At 35.1% G+C, this 22919-nt stretch overlaps 2 protein-coding genes across 4 annotated transcripts in view; one reads left to right on the top strand and one right to left on the bottom strand.

The window, feature by feature from the left end:
* LOC106882406 (4-aminobutyrate aminotransferase, mitochondrial) overlaps positions 1–22919 on the top strand; it is a 205254-nt gene that overhangs the window by 67056 nt on the left and 115279 nt on the right. The gene's annotated exons all lie outside the window — the stretch shown is intronic.
* On the bottom strand, positions 980–15009 carry LOC149131316 (uncharacterized). The gene is made up of 3 exons (XM_089340570.1): positions 14939–15009; positions 14369–14649; positions 980–1762 (listed from the first exon to the last, which is right to left on the bottom strand). Exons 2-3 carry the CDS (start codon positions 14372–14374, stop codon positions 1328–1330), a joined length of 441 nt encoding a protein of 146 aa, XP_089196696.1. The 5' UTR covers positions 14375–14649; positions 14939–15009; the 3' UTR covers positions 980–1327.

Genomic DNA, 22919 nt, shown 5'->3' with positions numbered 1-22919 from the left:
GAAATGAAGCTAGTATGATCTACTGTGCATACACAACAGAGTGTAAGTGCCCTGAGAGAAAAGATGTGGTGTGCAAGACAGAGAACTGCACTGGTATGATTATGTATTGCATATGGATGAGGACAGCTGTGTGAAGTGTCATACCCTAACAGTGGGGGGAACCTGTGGAAGAGATAGACCCCCCAAGAAGATATGGGATGAGGTGGTGAAGCATGACCTTCAAACATTGGGCCTCACAGAGGCAATGACAAGCAGCCGAGACCTTTGGAGATATGCTGTGCTTGAGAAGACCTGCAAGCCAAGTGAGATCATAGCCTTGGCCAATGCCAGTGTTGCATAACTAGCCCATTTAAAAGTACCCTTCAATCATTGGGCAATATGCTGTGCTTGAGAAGACCTATCGAGTAAAATAAAATTGTTGCCATGGCCGATGGCAGTGCCACCTGACTGACACCCATGCTGGTGGCACGTAAAAAACACCATCCTAGCATAACCGATGACAGTGCCAGTGGTATGTAAAAAGCAACATTCGAGTGTGGTTGATGCCATTGCAGGCTGACTAGCTCCTGTGCTGGTGGCATGTAAAAAGCACCATTCGAGCATGGCCAATGCCAATGCCACCTGACTGGCTCCTGTGCTGGTGGCATCTAAAAATCACCCACTACATTCTTGGAGTGGTTGGCTTTAGGAAGGGCATCCAGCTGTAGGAACCTTGCCAGATCAGATTGGAGCCTGGTGTAGCCTTCTGGCTTGCCAGTTCTCAGTCAAACTATCCAACCCATGCCAGCATGGAAAGCGGATGTTAAACGATGATGATGATGATGACGATGTTATCATGGTGATGTCTTTGTTGATACTGTTGTTGTGTCTATATTGTCACTGTGAAGATATAATTATTGTCATGAGTTACCACAGTTACCATGGTGATATCTTTTTTGTTACTGCAGTTGTATCAATATTGTTATTGTGGTGCTATCTTTATTGCTACTGTAGTTGTAGCTATATTATTACTGTAATGATATCCTTATTGTTATACAAAAGATACAGTTATCAAGGTGATATTTTTATTGTCATTGAAAAGATAATATTGCAGTGATGATATCTTCATTGTCACTGTAGTCATATAAATATTGTTACTGTGGTGATATCTTTATTGTCACTATCATTGTATTTATATTAGCACTGTGATGATATCTTTGCTGTCATTATTGTTACCATTGTAATATCTTTATTGTCATTAAAAAGATAGTATTATAGTGGTGACATCTTTATTGGCACTGTAGCTCTATCTATTTAATCACTGTGATGATATCACTGCACAATTAAATTAATGTCTTCTGAAAACTGTGCTGGATCTAAATAACTGCTTGTTGCAGTGTGGCAATCTATTCTGCACTGGTATTGAACCTTGGTACCTGGTATTCAAGACCAACTGAGCAGCAGGGTTAATTACTCTAATTGGAGGGAGCTCTATGACATCTCTAGAACACATAAGCCCTGCAATATATGGCAAATGGCCACCACTACATTGGACTGGCTTGTGGTGCAAAACATAGGATCTATTGAGAAAGTTGCGAACATGAATTCGCTGCATGCGTTGTGCATCTTGGTATTCTCGTGATAAGTTGTTCAACACCAGTATCAGGCGTCGGTCTTCACGTGCATTAGTTGAGAGCAGGCACTCTCCCAAATGACTGTCTTTGATGCAGAAGGCACTTGCTAACCATGATTTCCTGCTGTCTGAAGATGCTCCATATGAATTCTGAAAGATAATTTTGAATATATATATATATATATATGTGTGTGTGTGTGTGTGTGTTTGTATTATTAATTATTTGTTGGATTCATTTGAATCAAGGTATTTTAACATTAATGATTCCAAATGAGGGCCAAAATCCACACATCCATCTATATACCATATACAAACACACTCACATATAGTCATGCATTTATGGACATATTCATGCTTACATATACATGTACATGAAATTATATACCCATGCAAATTGACATGTAGTTTCATGATCCAATGTAAGTTCTAAATCCAGCACAAAGAAGGTCTCAGGTGTGGTGTATACATAAATAAGATCTCAAATGATTCTCTCATTTGTTGCTAAAATGAGAGGATCAATCCACATTCCAGATCTTGGTCCAAATTTTAAATTTTAACTCACCTGAAGAAAACTTTTTTTTTTCATGATGTAATTGAATTATTCATCAACAAAAAACATGTCTGAAACAAATGTAGTGAACCTTAACTGTTTGTGTCCTTTCTTCACACATATCTATACTATAATGGAGAAAGCTGTTTATTAATTAGGTATGTAGCAATTACTAAAAGTACTAAAAGAAAGCAATTATTAAAGGGTTGACTGTCTGGAAATATTTTTATAAATTCATGTTCTAAGAAATTTCCTATAATTTTGATTTCTCAAGTTTATTGAATTTTTTAACTCCAATTTTTCGCAAATTTAAATATTCATTGCATTCACTGTGGAGTATTCCATTTTCATTTGCAAAGTCTCTCACTTTCTCTTTTAATGTTTTCATTTCAAGTTTTAAATCACTATTTCGAAAACCGACAGTTTATTCTATTAATGTATACATAATGTAAAAACATTATTTATTGAAAATTTTTTAAAATACCCATATAATTTTTGTAAAAAAAATTTAAAGTGATTTTGTTATTATGGCTGTTTGGAACACTATAAGCCTTACAATAATAACTACCTGGACCGAATTTGGCCATTTTCCCTTCTAACTTAAAAACCATTTGGTTTGGTTGCCAGCAGCTCCAAAAATTAAAGTTTACTGAAAATTTTCAAATTTGGCACAATAATACACTTGCCCAAACTGAAAAAGTTATAGAGGTTTAAAGTTTGATCATTTTCCCCCAGTCAGAAAACAAACAGGAAGCTGTCGTTTTGTGCGTGACTGCACATTTTGTCGTCAACATCCTGAAAATAGCACATGTTGTCAATATTTGTAAACAACACATGTTATGTCTCCAATAATTTTCTTTCATGTAAATAAATCTTATTTAGCTGTTATTTTTAGCATAAAATTTCTCCGGTAATTTTCTTTCATGTAAATAAATGTTTATGTTAATTTAAAAGAGAAAAGCAGTTTGTTTTAAATCTCTGAATGAGATGTTGGCAAATAAACTTTAATTCAAAAGATTTGTCCAAAAAATCTTTTTAGCTGGTATTTTCATCACAAAAGTTCACTGATAATTTCCTTTCACGTAAACAAATGTTTATGCTAATTTAAAAATTTACCAGCAAAATCTTATAAAATGACAATGTTCTAAAAGATGAACATGTTTATATGTTATGTGTGCTTCCTCACAGATAAAAGACTTTTCAAAGACGGCTGTCAACACATGCTTCCTCACAGATTTTCAAAGACTATGTTACTATGTTACTATGGCAACAGGCAAAAGAGTTCTCATGTTTCCGCTTGATACTATCAAAACAGACATGAATGTGTCTGTGACTTATGATTGACTAAAATTACCAAAATTTTCAACTTTAATTACTAATAACTCTTTCACATCATTAATTTGCCTATAAAAGTGTATAATTACACTGAATATGAAATCAATTCAAACAGAAAATTGACACTGGCAACCAAAGCTCTGCCTTTTCAGTAAAAGAAAATAAAACAAAACAAATTGTAAATATTTTTAGAGGAATGGGTGAACAATTCAAGGGAGGTTTTGCTGTTATTTCTAGCACAACCCAAAACACCCCCCCTTTTCATTCTCACATGTCATCATCATCATCATCATCATCATCATCATCGTCGTCGTCGTTTAACATCCGCTTTCCATGCTAGCATGGGTTGGACGATTTGACTGAGGACTGGTGAACCAGATGGCTACACTAGGCTCCAATCTGATTTGGCAGAGTTTCTACAGCTGGATGCCCTTCTTAACACCAACCACTCCAAGAGTGTAGTGGGTGCTTTTACATGCCACCAGCATGAAGGCCAGTCAGGAGGTACTGGCAATAGCCACGCTTGAAATGGTGTATTTTACGTGCCACCTGCACTGGAGCCAGTTCTGCGGCACTGGCACCGAACTTGCTCAAATGGTGCCATTCACGTGCCACCGGCATGGAAGCCAAACAGCTGGTGCTCTGGCAACGATCATGCTCGGACAGTGCTCTTAGTGATCTACTGGTACAGTGCCATCACAATTTCGCTTTCACTTGTTTTTTTTTTCTATATTTTTCTCCCATTAAATACATTTTATGGAATGATGATGCTGAAGTAACACATGTATGGTCCATTGGTAGAAGAAAAATAATTTGTAATCCAAATTTTTACCCCCACCTAAATCAAGCAAAGCCATGTGTGTGTAAAAAAAAAACATTTTCTAATCAAAAAGTATGCTATAAAAATGAATTAACGTTTACATAACTCTTTTTTTTTAACTCAACAACAATTGCAGTGTGGAAGATGTTTGTAAGCCATTCAAGAACACACAAAAACAGTTAGTTTCACTTCAACATTTAAATTTTATTTGAGTCAAAATATTTTCATGCCTTTGAAACCACAACCTGTTCAATGACAAAGCTTCATGCTGCATCACTTTTATGAAGTTTTGTCAGTGAACAGGTCGAGGTTTCAAAGTGATGAAAATATTTTGACACAAATGAAATTTTAATGTTGAAGTGAAACTAACTGTTTTTGTGTGTTCTTGAATGGCTTACAAATATCTTCCACACTGCAATAGTTTTTGCCTCAGCACACAATCTCAGATCAAGTCACTTGCTATGCAAGTACATCTCCCTAATTTTTTAAATCACTGTGGATAAATGCCAGCAATGACCTTTTGGGCTTTTCAATATTTCAATTTCTAAACAGAAACAATTAGGAGCAGGGAGTGGGGTTGCTAAAAATTCATAATTTCTCAAATTTTCATTTTTATAGCATATAAATGTATTTATGGGGAAAAAATATTGAAAAACATCAATACAAGTGAGAGTGATAAAGAAACGAGTAGAGTTGTCTTTGGATATGCAAGAAACAACAGCCAAATCGCCTTTAAACCATTCACTTTTCCCTCTAAAAATATTAACAATAAAAAAATCCTTTTTACCGAAAATGCTCTTCCTATTGTTGTGAAGTGCAAAAAAATTGGCCAAAATAGGTCCGGAGTGGGATGATGAGGGAGGGGAGGGTTGTAAAAAAAAGAGTTTTCAAAGCTTTTTTCATACAAAGATGTTCACCCCCACCCAAAGGATGTGGTTTAAAAAAAATGGGGAAAAATCTCTGAAAATATTTTCCCCACAAATTTCTTTATAATCGTAATCTATGCCATTTAAAAGGGATTTGTATAAATTTTCATTTATGAAAGTTATGAGAGAAAAAAGTCAGATCTTGTGGATTTTACATAACTCCTCTCAGAAAAAAACATCACCTTGAAAAATTATTTTCTATAAATCTCTATATACTCTGAAGCCACAACATCTAAGCGGTATTTGTAGAAAATTTTGTTAAAAAGTATTCATTTTTCTGGATGTTATGAGGCAACAAAATTGGGGGCATATACATCTGTAGTAATGCCTTTTTATTTATATGATTTTTCATTTCATGTTTATTTCAGTCATTGTTTGCAATGTTCTCTCTCCCCCTCTCTTTCTCACACACACACACTGCAAAGCTTACAAATGGGCTGCTGAAATGTAATCTCTATGTTGCTCTGAGGGGAAGGTAACTCTTGATAAATTGCTTCTCCCTCTGTTGCTGGACTACAGTGATGTTTGTTTAAAAGATTATGACTGTGATAAAATAATGAAAGCAGTATTTACTAAGCAAGTGAGCACTAATTATACAAAGAAATAATTCAATGTAAAATATAAAATATATTAGAATTCAGAATCAAATGTGAAAATATTATTAAGAAGCTAGCAGAAAACCACCCAGAGGGCGGTCTTTCTGCCGGTTTATATATATATATATACATATATTTAAAAATACACATTAAGTACAGGACATCACCAGCGAGTGAAAAATATGTAAACACACAAGAGATAAGTACAGAACAAATACAAAAAAAAAAAATACAGAAAGATACACATTAAGTACACGTATTTTGTCCTGTACTTATCTCTGTGTGTTTATATATTTTTCACTCGTTGGTGATATCCTGTACTTAATGTGTATTTTTAATTATTTATAATTGAATGCCATGTAGCCTTTGTCAACAGTAAGTTTTTACATATATATTCTTTTATTCTTTTATGCTTTTACTTGTTTCAGTAATTTCACTGCGGCCATGCTGGAGCACTGCCTTTAGTTGAACAAATTGACCCCAGGACTTATTCTTTATAAGCCTAGTACTTATTCTATCGGCCTCTTTTGTCAAACCACTAAGTTATGGAGACTTAAACACACCAACATCAGTTGTCAAGCAATGCTGGGGGGACAAACACACACACACACATGACAGGCTTCTTTCAATTTCCGCCTACCAAATCCACTCACAAGGTTTTGGTTGGCTTGAGGCTATAGTAGGAGACACTGGCCCAAGGTGCCATGCTGTGAGACTGAACCAGGAACCATGTGGTTGGGAAGCAAACTTCTTACCACACAGTCAGGCACCCAGTGTTGCCTGAGAATGAAACTGTTCCTTATATATTGGAAGAACAACACAAAATATGTTGTATAGAAATTTGTTATTGTAAATTCAATTTATTCTTCAATTGGGAAATCAATTCTGAATTCATAATACAAAAAAAAAATGATAATAATAAAAATCGAAAAATTTCATCACATGCATAGCGTTATTCTGGAAGAAGTTTAGGTTCATGTTCATTCACAAATGCAACCATGTCTATGATGTCAGAATTTGACTCTCTTGTTATGTTTTTGAAGTTAAATCACTAATTTGATGGTTTTTGGCACTCCAGAGCCAGACTCATGCAAATTTCCCCCTCCCATGGCCAAAACTTGATCCTCAGTTTCAATCAGAGAACTGAATATTGATATCTGGGTTTGCCTGTCCTCAGCCATGTCCTCTTGATGTTTCATCCAAAGCTGAGGGAACTGCCAAGTTGACACATGTTCAGTATAATTGCAAAAATGTCATGGAGTTTCATTGGAGAATCTGACACTGATGCTTCAGTCAATGCAAGCTCATTGTTTTCTAAAAAAAAAACCTTGTTGATAGCATGCTTTTCTATGAGTTTCACATACATGACCATTTACCTTCCTTGAATCTTGGAATGATTCGAGACCACGTACTTCATGCAAAAAGAGCTGTAAGTAGTAGCATTCTGCTGGGTTGGTGGGGTCACTGTAAACTCTTGCAAGAACGTCAGCCCATTTCTTCTTGAGCCTTTTATTGTTTCTCCTGGTGTAATTGTGGATAAAGGAGTTTTCCTGCATCTTCATCTACTTCACACAACTAAAAGGGGCAGTAAGAGTAGTTTCGTTTTAAGAAAGTGCTTGTTGCAAGGTTGTTTGTTCTGTAAAGATAACCGTGCGACCATTCTCTAGATGAAGACTCAAATGAATGATGGCTGGCTGCCTCTTATGAATGAGAAAATTGAGGATGTGCCAAAAAGCCTCATTGGTACTGATGTATCTTTCTCTGTCATACTGTGCAACTTTGTCATTTTTGTTTATCTGCTGACTGCCATTCTGCATAAGAGTGTATGTTGCAGCATCTAAACTTTTATTTATATATTTGCAAACATACTTAATAGAGTTAACAGAGTTGCAGGATTCAACATTGACTCTGGCTACCTATGTTCGTCTTTGCTTCACTGATTATCTACATCTGTCCTGACTCTTGTAACAAGTGAGAACATTGTTCTTGGAAACTTTTTCAAAAGTTAAAATGGGGATTAAATGAAAAAAGGAGTTACGTGAATATCTTCACGAGAGTGATTGCAATAAATAGCGATTGTGGAATGCCCCACACATACCATGCAGGTACACACACACACACACACACACACAGAATATCAAACAACAGATGAAATGGGTGTGCGAGAGAGAGAGGGAAAGAGAGAGTGAAGGAGTATGTTGTCATGTATACATACATAAATATGCATATATCTTTTTGTGTGTATGTGTGTGTGTGTGAGAGAGAGAGAGACTGCATGCCACTTAGACATCACTCTCTCTGTTTCACACACACACAAAGGTGTATGCACATGTATTTATATATATATGTATACATGACAACAAACTCATTGACTGACTCTCTCTTTCTCTTTCACACACACACACACACTAACACACATACATACATAAATGTATACAAACATACATACAAAAGCATATGTGTGCATGTGTGACTGACTTGTGTGTGTGTGAGAGCGTAAGAGAAAGAGAGGACATTGCAAACAATGAATGAAATAAACATGAAATGAAAAAAATCTTATAAATAAAAGCTCGTTAAAAACTATTTTGTACCAAATATTTAAATTCGTGAACTTAGTAAATATTTCTTTCAGTAATTTATCATAGTTGTTTGTAAAGAGTGAATTAAAACTTGAAATGAAAACATTAAAATAGAGAGCAAGAGATTTTGCAAATGAAAATAGAAAATTTCGCTGTTACTACGTGAATACCAGGAGTTGATATTGAGAAACTTTTTAAAGAATCATATATAAAAACAATATTATTTATTTTTAATAAAAAAATAAACTGAAGACCCTATTATGTATCCGAGGTCAAATTATTCATGCACCCCAAGTATGGAAGCAATTCGTGCAGCTGTTTTCACATGAAAAGCAAATGCACACACACTCAGGTCTATTTTATATAAGATGTATATGTATGTGTATATATATATATAGAGAGAGAGAGAGAGAGAGAGAGCAAGAGAGAGAGACACATACATACATGCAGGTGTGTATGTATGTATGTATGTATGCATGTTTGTATGGTATGTATATATGTTTATACAGATGCATATGTATGCATGTATTTATGTATCTCATTGTTCAGTTTTATTTCGAGATTTCTTGCCTATTGAGAAAGAGTGGGTTTCTAACCTAGATCCAAGACTCCATTGGAATTTCAACATCAACAGGGTATTTTTGTATATGTGCAGTATTTGGAGTCAGTGTATGTGCAGATTTTTATATTTTGTTTTATGTATGTATTCTCATGCATATAGTTGCATGTCTAGACATACAAAGTTTTACAGAGTTTTACAGTTCCAGTGATGGCTTGGATCTGTAGTCTTCGAATCAGCTTTCCCCTTTCTGTTTTTGAGAAGCCTAATTTCTCAAGATTGGTACTTAGGTAATGTGTTACATATTCTAGTGCCCCAATAATTACAGGTATAAACCTGAATTTGTAATCTGGGTAGAGTAACTGTAGATTTCTCAATAGTTCAGCATAGGTATTTTCATTTTTGCTGATTTTTAGATTTATGTTAACATCTGCCAAGCAGCTGATTTCCACAACTGTATGTATAGAGCTTTTCTTTTCCATCACTATGCCTGGTCTGTTATGTTTACATTTTATTGACACTTTCACTGGGACATTCCACCAGTACTCCTTTTTATTTTGAGTAGCTATGGCTTCTACCATACTGTGGGTTCTTATTTCTTTGGCTTCAGAGTTATCCTTTTGACAGATCTCATTATACATTGTCTTAGCTACAAAATCCTCATTGGTAGATAATACTGTAATGACATTTTTTCAGACAACTACTTATGATGTGGGTGATATCTTCAGTGTTAACTCCACAAAATCTGCGTTGGTTGTCACATTTTACTGCTTTTCCTGCATCACTGTTCTTTTTGTGCATCAGGTATTTGGTTGATATTTCTTGTTCCTGGATTGCAAACTCATACCCTACAAAATGGGAGTTAGTAACCCAGTTGTTGGTGCATGATAGACTGCTTTGATGATCAATGTTACTATCATCCCACAACATTCCTGCTATCATCTCCATCATGACCCTCTGCTGATATATGCTCATCCTTTCATCTGATGATATGTTGCATATATTTAAGATTATCAGATAAGGGATGCTCCTCAAGTCTCCTGATGTTATCAGCCTTATGTTTGCAAACTTGGTCAAGGGATGCACTTCAACATTTGGTGATTAAAAGATGTCAAAGAGATATGATATGACATTCAAAGGCAGTCTGGATCAAAGGCCTCTCTGCTGCCTTATTTTCATTTTAGGTAAAGACAGTCCACTGTTGATGTGGAAATTATGTGTGCTGGTTAGTATTTTCTGGGTTTTTACATCAATGGCTCAGATTCCCATCAAGCAGCCAACCAAGTAGTCTGAATGTTGGTATGAGTACTGGCACTGCAAACACACTGTAGGCCAGTTTTATTGAATGCAGAAAATTCTGAGGCCCATATTTTCTTTATTCAGCCATCATATTCTTTAGTGACAAGTTTCTTGTTACAGGTGTCATCATAAGATATGCTTTCATCCATCCCTAGGTGCCTGTAACATTCCTCATTAGACATAGGGGAAACAGTTAAGTCATTGATAGAAATGCTGCTAGTTTGGTTTACAGTTTTCCCTCTTTTCACAACCGCATAGCAACATTTATTCTTAGAGAATGTTTAACCAGATAAAGGCTATTTTTCATCTCATGCAATTTCTTGGCATATAGTTTTAAGTGATCCACAAAGAAACAGTGTGTGTGTGTGTGTGTGTGTGCATGTCCTTATTCAGTTTTATTTCAAGATTTCTTGCCATCCAAGAAAGAGCCGGTTTCTAACCTAGATCCAAGGCTCCTTCATTCGAATTTCAACATCAACAACAGGGTATTTTTGTATGCATATATATATATATGTGTGAAAATTTGTATGTTTTGTTTTATGTGTCTTCTCATGCATATACTTGTATCTCTAGACATGATAAACTTCTGGAAAGTTTTACAGGTTTTTGCAGTTTCAGAGGTTGGTTGGATCTGTAGTCTTTGAATCAGCTTTCTCCTTTCTGGCTTTGAAAAGCATAATTTCTCAATATTGGTATTTAGGCAATGTGTTACATATCTCAGGGCCCCAATAATTATAGGTATAAACCTGAACGTGTAATCTGGATAGAGTAACTGCAGATTTCTCAATAATTCAGCATAGGTATTCTCCTTTTCACTGATCTTCAACTTTATATTAACATCCACTGAGCAGCTAATTTCGACAACTGGATACAGTTTCTCTTCTCCATTCCAAATCATTATATCAGGTCTGTTGTGCTTACATTTTATTGAGATTTTCACTGGGACATTCCACCAGTACACCTTTTTATTATGAGTGGCTTTGGCTTCTACCATACTGTGGGTTCTTATTTCTCTGTCCTTGGGGTTATCCTTCCGACAGATTTCTTTATATTGTGTCCTAGCTACAATATCATGTCTCATCAGTAGATAATACTGTGATGACATTTTTTCAGACACCTGCTTATGTGGGTGATATCTTCAGTGTTAACTCCACAATGTCAGCACTGGTTGTCACATTTTACTGCTTTTCCTGCATCTCTGTCTCTTTTGTGCATCAGGTATTTGGTTGATATTTCCTGTTCTTGGATTGCAAACATATACCCTTCAAAGTGGGAGGCAGTAATTTGGTTATTGGTCCATGATAGACTGCTTTGATAATCAATGTTACTATCATCTCAGAGCTTTCTACTAACATGTTCTTCTGCTCATATATGCTCATCCTTTCATCTGATGATATGTTGCAGTAGAGTTGTGTGACTTCTTTGGGCATTTATTTAAGGTTATCAGATAAGAAAAGCTGCTCAAAGAGCTGCCTTCCAAGTCTTATGATGTTATTAGCCTCTTTTATGCAAACTTGATCAAGGGATGCACTTGGTGGTTAAAAGATGTTGCTGAAGGGATATGATATGATACTCAAAGGCATTTTGGATCGAGGTTAAGCCACTGCTGCCTTGTTTTCATTTTAGGTAAAGGCAATCTCTGTCACTCTTTATGTGGAAATTATGTGTGCTTGTTAGTATTTTCTAGATTTCCAGATCAATGGCTCAGATATCAATCAAGCAGCCCAAATGGTGGTATGAGTACTGGCACTGCAAACACACTGTAGGTCACTGGTTTATTGACTTCAGAGAGTTCTGAGGTCCAAATTTTCTTTATTCAATTGTTATGTTCTTTAGTGATACGTATGTACAAATGTATGTATGTAGCTTAACAAAACAACAGCAACATTACAACCAAGTTAAACAAATGAAGAAAAGGACTACTTCTGTGAGACCGTTTTGCAGAATAGCTCAAAAGCAAATGATAGTAACCTCCTTACTATCGCATGCAATTTTAATGTAAGTACTAGTGTGGCTTCTCTGATGTACAGAGAGGCTATAGACATGATACAAAGAATGAAGGAATGTCAAGGATCCTGAAATTCTGTAATACTATCTGCAAAATGAACTTCAAGAAACTAGCTGCTACCTGATCACCTCCCCTATGTTTGTCTGTTGGAGTGGTGAGGATCATCTAGTCATCATAAGAATGACTGATGGCTTATGTAGTAACTTTGTTTAAAGTGAAGAGTTGTAAACTGTTGTCATTACCATCTTCAGTCCAGTGGCAAGACTACGTCAAGATGACTGGGATAGAGATGGATGCAGTGGATGACCAAAATGTCTTACTTTGTCTCATCTTGCTCTCTGCACTTCATTAATGTGCTGCTACAGCAGCCCTTCCCTCCACTGAACCATGAAAGTTGCTTCTGCAGAGTCCACTAGATCAAATCTCTGCATGCATAGTAGGCAAGCCCTGATATGCTAATTAAACCATTGATGTGACCTTGACAGGTGTTACAACTCTGGGTTAGAGTAGACCTAAGAATAATAGTATCTATGAGATGGTTCCACTCTTCTCAAAAGCCTGGAGCTCCCAAACTAGGGCCATACTACTGAGAGCAGTTTAAAGTCATACCCAGGATGTGATCACCTACCAATCACATGAACACATAGGTCAATTAGACTTTATTCTCAGGTGAAAATGGAATAGGGAGATGGTTGTAAATGCCAAATTTTCATTGATGAAGGATATAGGACATAATATAGATTAGTGATTGGTAACTTTGGAGGCAGAACTCAGAGATAAATGACAATATAAGGAAGAAAAACACAGGAGTTGAGTGTTTGACTGGTTATAGATTCAAAGAAGTTGTAGCTAACACATATGGTAGAAGGGAAGAGGAGATAGAGATGTATAACATAGAGGAAAACCTGAAAGTTTCTATAAATGAGACAGTCTGTTGAAGGCTACTGATTAAATTTGTGGCTGGTGTGAGGTTCCAGCCAAATGTAATGTGGTGTTATGGTGGCATGTGCTGCAGACAGGGCCAGATCAATGAAACAGATATCAGACTAAATATTGGAGTTGATATATAATTGAATAAAATCTTTTGAAGGTGGTACTCCAGCATGGCCACAGTTCACTGACTGAAACCAATGAAAAAATATTTAAATAAAAGAAACAGTCAAGATGATGACGACGACAACGAGCTAGTGGTAATAATAATAATAATCCTTCCTACACAAATATACAAGCATGCACACACGCAGACACAAAAATACACAGAATACATACCATATAGATGCATGCATACATACATACTTACATACCTACATGCATGCATACATACATACTTAAATATATACATACAACCATACATACATAAGCACATGTGCACACTAGCACACACACACACAAACTCACACAACAAGATCTCAAGCAGATAAACACGACCTCCATTACAGACTAAGTCAAAAGTCATTGAAAAGGTTACAAGTAGCAATGAAAGTGTTTTGACAAACAAAAACAAAACAAATGACTTACTGTTTAACCAAATTAAACAAATAATTGATTAGTTAGTTGGATACTTAAGCAATTGACTAATAAAAATGGAGTGGAATTGAACCAGTTCGTGTGTTAATAATATTGGAAACAACCTAATTAAATCTACCCTAGTTATTAGCTGGTATCTAATCAAATCTATACCAGTATTTACCTAGTAGTTAATTAATTTTTGCTAAGTATTTAACTGGTATCTAATAAAATCTATACCAATATTTAATTACTATGTAATTAAATCTATCCAGTATTTAACTGGAACTTAATGGAATCTGTGCCAGTATTTTACTGGTGTTTAATTAAATCTAATCCCTCTATATAACAGGAATGTCATTAAATGGATCCTTGTTGGGATTTTCACTTATAACATAGTCATTAAGAAAAAATAATCAGAAATTTGATGTCAAAAGAATTTATAAACTTTCAAGAGAACATGGAATAATTCTTTTTTGAAGCAATGGATCTTGGAGCACATAAAGCTATAAATAATAGCATGCAAATATTGGGTTGAAAACCCTTTGAGAAAAAAAAAAGAATTAATAGGAAATTACCTGCATCTTGTAGAATCACTCATGAAAATATAGGTTTGTCTTAGTCTTCTTATAAGTTTGGTAGCAATGGTGGTAGTGATGAAAATTATAGTGGTGATGTTAGTGGTTGTGACAGTAGTATTGGTGGTGGTAGTGGTGGTGGTGGTGGTGCTGCTGCTGCTGTTGTTGTTATTGCTGTCATAATCAATAGACTGATTATGAGGATGATAATGGTGAGAATAGTGATTGTTGTGACTGTTGTTGTTGTTGTTTGACCTCTGGCCAGCCCTAGTCCAGTAGCTCTATAAGAGAAAAAACATTCCAGCTGTTATACTCATCATACCTCCTATCCAGACACAATATATTATATATATATATATATATATATATATATATATATATATATATATATATGTATATATATATATATATATATATATATATATATATATATATATATAAAACAAATTATAAAAGAGTATATGCATATATACATACAGGTGTGTGCATACCTACGTCTACCTGTATATATAGGTGCATATCTGGGTACAGGACATTGCAAACAAAACGTAGACAGGAAATAATAATAACCAGAGTACAGAAAACACACAAGCCACATAGAGAACATTTTCCTTCATCAGCTACCCCCGTTTTAACACCGGCGTTTCGATATATATATATATATATATATATATATATATAGAGAGAGAGAGAGAGAGAGATATGATAATATATATACATATATAATACATATAATAGTATTATTAGGACTATATCATCTAATGTGTCCTTTCTCTTTTAAGATAGCAAGGGGTCAAGTGGGTCATAATGAAGGTGGGGGAATAGAGGGGGACAGAGGAACTAAAAGTAAACCCCTCTGAACCTGTCAAGCATACATACTTATATAAAGAATACATGCATATGTATGTGTGTATGTGTATGTACATATGTAGATGTGTGTGTGTGTATTATGTGTGCACGCATGTGTGTGTCTGAGCATGCAGGTATATGTGTGCATATGAGTATATGTCTGTATGTATGTGTGTGTATTTGTGTATGTGTGTGCATTTTCATATACCAGTGTGTGTTCAAGCATGTGTGTGTATGCATGTACAGAGACATGGCAATCCTGAAGTACTTCAAATAACTTGTTATCAGTGACCAGTTAATTCAGTGTGGATGCCTGAACAACACACGCACACACACACACACACACACACACACACACACACACACACACACACACACACACACACACATTGACACATTTATACATGTTATTCAGGTACACAGCCTGAAATTTTTGGCAGGAAAGGGGAGTACTCAATTATATCAGCCCCATTGATCACCTGGCATTTATCTTATCATTCCCACCCCACCACCGAAAGAACGAAAAGGCAAAGCTGATCTTGGGAAAATTTGAACTGAGAACATAATGAGTTAGAAGAAATGCCACTTAGCATTTTGTCTGATGTGCTAATGATTCTGCCAGCACATCTCTTTACACATACATACATACATGCAACAGTTAGGCATAAGAGGGGTTAAATGTGGCATGCTGGAGAGGAGAATGTGTTGGTTTGGACATGTGATGTGTGTGAGTAAAGACAGCTGTATAGAAAAGTGCCTATCACTGAGAGTGGATGGTACCTGTGGAAGAGGGGGACTCAGGAAGGCATGGAATGAAGTGGTGAGGACTGATCTTAGGGCTCACAGAGGAAATAACAATGGACTGAGATGTTTGGTGATGAGGTTCTAGAGCAAAACTGAGTGCTAGAAGTATTGTGCCCCATCCACATGTAACAATAAACTTTTCATACACCCTACGCCAAAAAAACGAACTACATCTCCTCTTCTAAACTGTAACTTTCTCTTCCTCACATTTTCTCTTTATAAACTACGATTGTCTTCCAGTCCTCTTCCCTGCCCTGCTCACTGTATCACTGCTTTTCCCCACTTCTTTATACCCAGGTTTTCGCCAGTCACTGCAATCCCCACTCCCTATTTGCACCTTCTTGGCAATGCCTGACACACTAGCCTGGGGTAGTCTTCTACCTGGCCAGCTCTTGTCAACTGCCCTACCCATACATGCATAGAAGACGGATGATGTGTGTGTGTGTGTGTGTGTGTGTGTGTGCTGCATATATATTAATTAATTCAGACATGTTTTTCTCTCTTTGTTTCTTTCTGTAGAATAGTGTAGGCTCAAAACGTCAAGACTTCTATTTTCCTGAGCAACAAATTAATACATCCAGTTTGTTGTTCTCATTTTCTGTTTTGTTAACTCCAATTTCTTCAAGACATACATACATACATATATATATATATATATATATACACACACACACAAACACACACACACACACACACACACACACACACATATATGTATGTATGTATTATGTAGGTATGTGGGGTAAAATCCCAGCTGTTTCCTCTTGAAGCACATCTGCTGGTTCCATTATTACACTTCAATATGTAGTTTCTGTTGTTGCTGTATAGGTATACAGCAACAACAGAAACTACATATTGGATGAGTATTTCTGGAAATATTATTTGCAGAGTTATTGTATAACAAAACAAGAAGTTAGAAAATTTATTGATATTATTTATTCATCATTACACATGTTTAATTTACTAATAGGAATTACAGAATTTTACAAGCTAAATCACAGTCAAACAAATGCTGCATAGTGAATAAGGCCTGCTGCCAGCCATATCACCAACTATGACTATATGCTAAATGGTTTAAACACCATCTGATTACGAAGTATCAACGGTTGTCATTCCAAAAAAGACCTGATGTGAGTTGTCTTGTTTGACTGTGATTTACTTTCAAGTGTTTTTGCTTACACCAGACACATGCAGAATATATTCTCTTATATACCTAAAAAAGCAACTAACCCACAAAATAACAACACACATACCTTATGTATGTGTGTTCAATTTTGTTTATTTACATTGAGCTGCTTCTAATTCATATTTGAATGTTTTCCATAGCATGAAACGTTGCTATCTGCATGCCAGCAGATAGATGGTTTTTAAACCGTTTAACATATAGTCATAGTCAGCGATATGGCTTGCAATGGAACTTTTTTCTTATGTAGCATTAATAAGTCAAAGCAATGAGGAAACATCAATGTCTGTCATTCTGAGAAGGACCTGATGTGAGATGTCTCACTTGATTGTAACTTACTTTCAGGTGTTTTGTTTATTCTAGGCACAGAGAGAATATATTCTCTTATGCCTAAAAACTGCAGCTGACCCACGAACAACATACATACCTTGTGTGATTTTGTTTATGTACCTTGAGTTGCTTCTAATATATAAATATGTGTGTCTAATATATCACTCTTTTATCTGTATAAATAAAAAATGAATGTTTCCTTCTCAAGTCATGCCAGGATCATAAGGGCCAATTTCCTAGTTTCAGTGGCGTATATATTCTCCACCTGGACAGGACATCGATCCATCACAGGATTATTCATTTTTGCCAGCTGAGTGGACTGGAGCAATATGAAACGAAGTGTTTTGTTCAAGAACACAATGCATCAACCAGTCCAGGCATCAAAACCACAAACTTACGATCATGAGTCCAACACCCTAACCACTAAGCCATGCACCTCCTTTTATCTGAATACATTTATGTTAAATAAATTTTAAAGGTGGTCAACAATTTTATTGAAGAGGTTTTAAAGGAATTATTTTTCATTTACTCACACCACAAAGTAAATGAAAAGTAATTCCACACAAACCCCTTCAATAAAATTGTTAAAATTCATTTAACAGAACGTATACATACAGCCAACTATATTTTCAATAGAAAAGTAATCTACCATTCAATTCAATAAAAATATTTTTAACATAAAAATAATTCCTTCCCCAAAACACAAACACACACACACACATATGGCCAGCCATAAACCGATTAGACCACGACATTTCATGAAGGTAGTCTCCCTGAAGTCTTTTAAAAAATATCTACATGGTCTTTGAAAAAAAAAAAAAAAGAAAAACATACTTTCTACACTTTAGGGACAAAAGATATCAAAAGATAAACCCATTCACCCAAGACTGCTTGGGTTAGCCACTGAACTTGAAGAAATTTATTGTATTTTTAGTGTAAGTATGTTTGTATGTGAATGTTTGGGAGTGTTTATGGGGATGTTTGGGTAAAATATTTGTATGTCTGTGAGAGTATGTATGTGGGTGAATTGTATGTATATATGTGTGCATCTGTTTTGTGTGTGTCAGTTTCTATAAATATGTTTAATTTTATATATATATATATATATATATATATATATATATATATATGTGTGTGTGTGTGTGTGCGGGTGGCACATAAAATACACCATTTTTGAGCATGGCCGTTGCCAGTACCGCCTGACTGGCCTTCGTAGGATTTTCGAGCGAGGTCTTTGCCAGTGCCCCTGGACTGGCTCTTGTGCTGGTGGCACATAAAATACACCATCTTGAGCGTGGCCGTTGCCAGTACCGCCTGACTGGCCTTCATGCCGATGGCATGTAAAAGCACCCACTACACTCTCTGAGTGGTTGGCGTTTAGGAAGGGCATCCAGCTGTAGATACTCTGTCAAATGCTGTGCATGAGAAAACCCAGCAAGCCAAGTGAGATCTAAATCTAAGGCCTCAGCCAGTCCACTTAGGCGTACCTTCCTTCATTGGACACTAAACTCCACTTGCGAAGACCTGTTGAGTCAAGTGAAATCAAAATCGAGTTAAATTGGACACTAAACTCCACTTGCGAAGACCTGTTGAGGCTTGTGAAATCGAAATCGAGTTAAATTGGACACGAAATTCAGCTTGCGAAGACTTATTGGGGCAAGCGAAAGCGAATTTGTGATGGCACCTGTGCCCAGCATCGCCTTTCTGGCGCTTGTGGCCGCGGCATGTCTAAGGACTTTTGAGCGAGATCATTGCCAGTGCCCCTGGACTGGCTCTTGAGCGGGTGACACATAAAATACACCATTTTGAGCGTGGCCGCTGCCAGTACCGCCTGACTGGCCTTTGTAGGAGTTTCGAGCGAGATCGTTGCCAGTGCCCCTAGACTGGCTCTTGTGCAGGTGGTACATGAAATACAACATCTTGAGTGTGGCCATTGCCAGTACCGCCTGACTGGCCTTCGTGCGGGTGACACGTAAAAGCACCCACTACACTCTCTGAGTGGTTGGCGTTAGGAAGGGCATCCAGCCGTAGAAACTCTACCAAATCAGATTGGAGCCTGGTGTAGCCATCTGGTTTCACCAGTCCTCAGTCAAATCGTCCAACCCATGCTAGCATGGAAAGTGGACGTTAAACGACGATGATGATGATGATGAATGCAATAATATGTGATCTCACAACTTCTGAATATAGCCTTGGTCTTTACTTTTTACTTTGTATCCTTACTATTATGGACTTACTGACTCTCTGATGAAGCTTTGGAGTTCAATTTTTGGATGATATGTGAACTGTAGCATACTGGATCAACAAAGTAGAAACAGCTATAAGAGTGGAGTTGTATTCATTTATTCCTATGATTATAGTAAATAAATCTTACTGATATTTATCAGTTGAATCTCTTCTCTATTTTCTTCCTTGCCTTATATAAATTCTGGATAAACTTTTGTTTACCTCCACTTGTACCTATTATTCAATTGTACAATTGCCTTGCAATAGTAAGTCTTTGAATATAAATAAGTATCCTTCCAGTAGTATATTGGATATTTATTATCCCTTAGATGGTTGTCTAACCCCTAATTCCTATATACTTATATATATATGTATAAACTGTCAACACGTTTTGTGTCCATCTCCCATGGCTTTCACTTCATACACGCCAGCTCAATTTGAATCATTCTCAGTCGAAAGATGCCTGTTGTTATTTCTTGTTGTATTCATAATTGTGTACCATGTTCTCCGTTTTTTTTGTTTGTTTGTTTTTTGTCTTTGTTGCCATACACATTCGCTAGCTTTCTTACAAAGGGGTCTCATGCTCTTAGCTTAGACGTTTTTGGGAACAACCAGATCGAACCATCTCGAGTGTAACGGTCCAAAATGGTCGTGACTTCTGGTACTTGACTGATGAAAGAAAGTCAAGAATGACCCATCTTTTTTTGCCTGTCCCTCTAATTGTTGTTTCTCTTGTCCACCTTTGTGTTGTCTATCTGTCCGAATGTTTTAATGCCCTCTATTCCGTTTTTGTTCCACACACACACACACACATATATATATATATATATATATATATATATATATATATATATATATATATATATATATATATATATATATATATATATATATATATATATATATGTATATATATAGTTTTAGGAAAAAGAATCAAGGTTCATCGATGAAAATCCACTGTCACATATAGAAAAATTAATAATTAAAAGCACAATAAATGAGTATATAATAATACAAAGTAAATATCATAAGATAAAGATAGTAAAATGACTACACATGTTTCATAACTAATTTTCAAATAGAAAGGAAATTTAAATCGATTAGAATCGATTAAAATTATAGAAAATCAATTCCATTCAAAAATACAGCTAATCTTCAGGTCAAAATACAACAACAATAATAATAAATAAATGTATATATCAGCCAATAGTAAGTACCAAATGAATTTATATAAAATTTATATAAAAACTATATATTTATATATATTTTACTCTGTGAAACTTAATTTAATTTTAATTTTGAATAAATTGATTTTAATTGAGTTTTTACCTGTAATTTTGGATTTTATCCCTAATATTATTATATATATATATAATATATATATATATATATATATATATATATATTATAATATTAGAGAATGTAAAATTCCAAACATGCAGGAATATTCAATTTAGTAATACCAAATTGAATTTTATAATAAATAATATATGTATATAATATTGTCACGTGACATACTTCATATAAATTCTACGCATTAAGGTTAAAATCAGAGTTCACAAGAGATCGTCGATAAGATAAGTGATACCGTTTATTTTACTAATATTGTTTAACATTCGAATTTATTTATTTAATAACACTATCTTTTTATATGCATTTCTGTTCATAGATAGGTTTACCATTAGTCCACAGATATTATTTTAGATGAATCATACCTGTAACTTGAATTATTAGTATTAAGTGTTTACATTTCATTTATTGTACTTACGATAGCTTTCCTACAAGTACTGATATTTTTATTATTTATTTAGTAAGATACGTTATTTGAATTCTTATTTTTTTCAGAAACCTGATAAGTGACTGTATTTTGAGTAGAATATAATCTTGATCAATTTATTGTGAAGTGTACTGGTTTTTTCTGCTATAATGTGGCCACGAAACACGCGTAGTCAACACTTTACCTTCTATTTCATCAATTTACTAAATTGAATTAAATTTTTAGTCTAGTAATTTATAGATTTTTATGGATTTTATACTTTTCTTTTAGGTTTTATAGATTTTTGAATTAGCATTTTGTAGAGTACGCTTTTCTAAATGGTGATTGGTCTCCTTCATTGTTTGAATTGCATATTAGTGGTTCTTCTCTAAATTATATATATATATCAAAAATTTAAATGAGAGTTTTGACGCTAATATCCATTATTATTGAAGTTTATAACTATGTCAACTTTTCTGTATAAGGCTATATTTAACTGTCAAATTCAAGTTAAATAGATAAATTACCTTACACATCTTCAGGGTAAAAGGTAAATAGCAAAAAGTAAACACCAAAAACATCGTCTCTACGTCTGGTTCATATTCAAATTTCTCCTTAAATAAATTCCTCCTTAAATAAAGGTCCGTCAAAGGGAGAAAACCCCTCATAATATTATTAATTAATTATAAACAATCACATATTACAATGGAAATCTATATTATATTATCTCTAGATTAACAAATAATCACAAATACAATTACAATTGCTATTGGTAAATTATACATTGATATGGCCTGCCTTAATACCTAATATTATACTATAATATACTATAATACCCGATCATACTGAAATTTATAACTCATTTAAACCAGAGAAACGTGTGTTTCGGATAATGGGTACATCTGAGAGCATTATGTGTTAGTTTATTTATCAACTTACCCTTAGAGAATAATATAAAATATAATTCTAGATTAAACAACGAGCAATGTCTCTTACCTTTGTCATACGGGAAAGATCTCCCAATGATCGCTTTTGTTTTTTACTTTTGAGTCATCTTCGCTGGTGTAGTTGTGAAGTGCTTCTGTGAGGTGTAATTTTCGGCAGAAATCCAGTGTTATCCTTAATTTCATTCGGGTTCGATCTGCGAGGGGTTGGTATAAACTTTAAACCTCTTGCTAGAAATTTAATTTGTGTAATACTTAAGATTTTCTTTGATAAGTTGATTATTTTTGGTTGTTCTTGTACATTTTGTTCCATTTCACAAATCTGTTTCTCTGATTTAGGTCTAAAAAATGGTTGTAGCAGGTGGATTGTTGTGGAAAGTCTGTATTGTTTGGTTTGTTGAGGAGAAAATGGGTGTAAAGTGTGTCTGTGGCAGTATGTTGTCTATGTTGATTTTTCAC

Source organism: Octopus bimaculoides, chromosome 23, assembly GCF_046866305.1.
Source record: "Octopus bimaculoides isolate indiv1 chromosome 23, ASM4686630v1, whole genome shotgun sequence".
Taxonomy (NCBI): Eukaryota; Metazoa; Mollusca; class Cephalopoda; order Octopoda; family Octopodidae; genus Octopus; species Octopus bimaculoides.
This window is presented reverse-complemented; position numbering and strand designations above follow the sequence as displayed.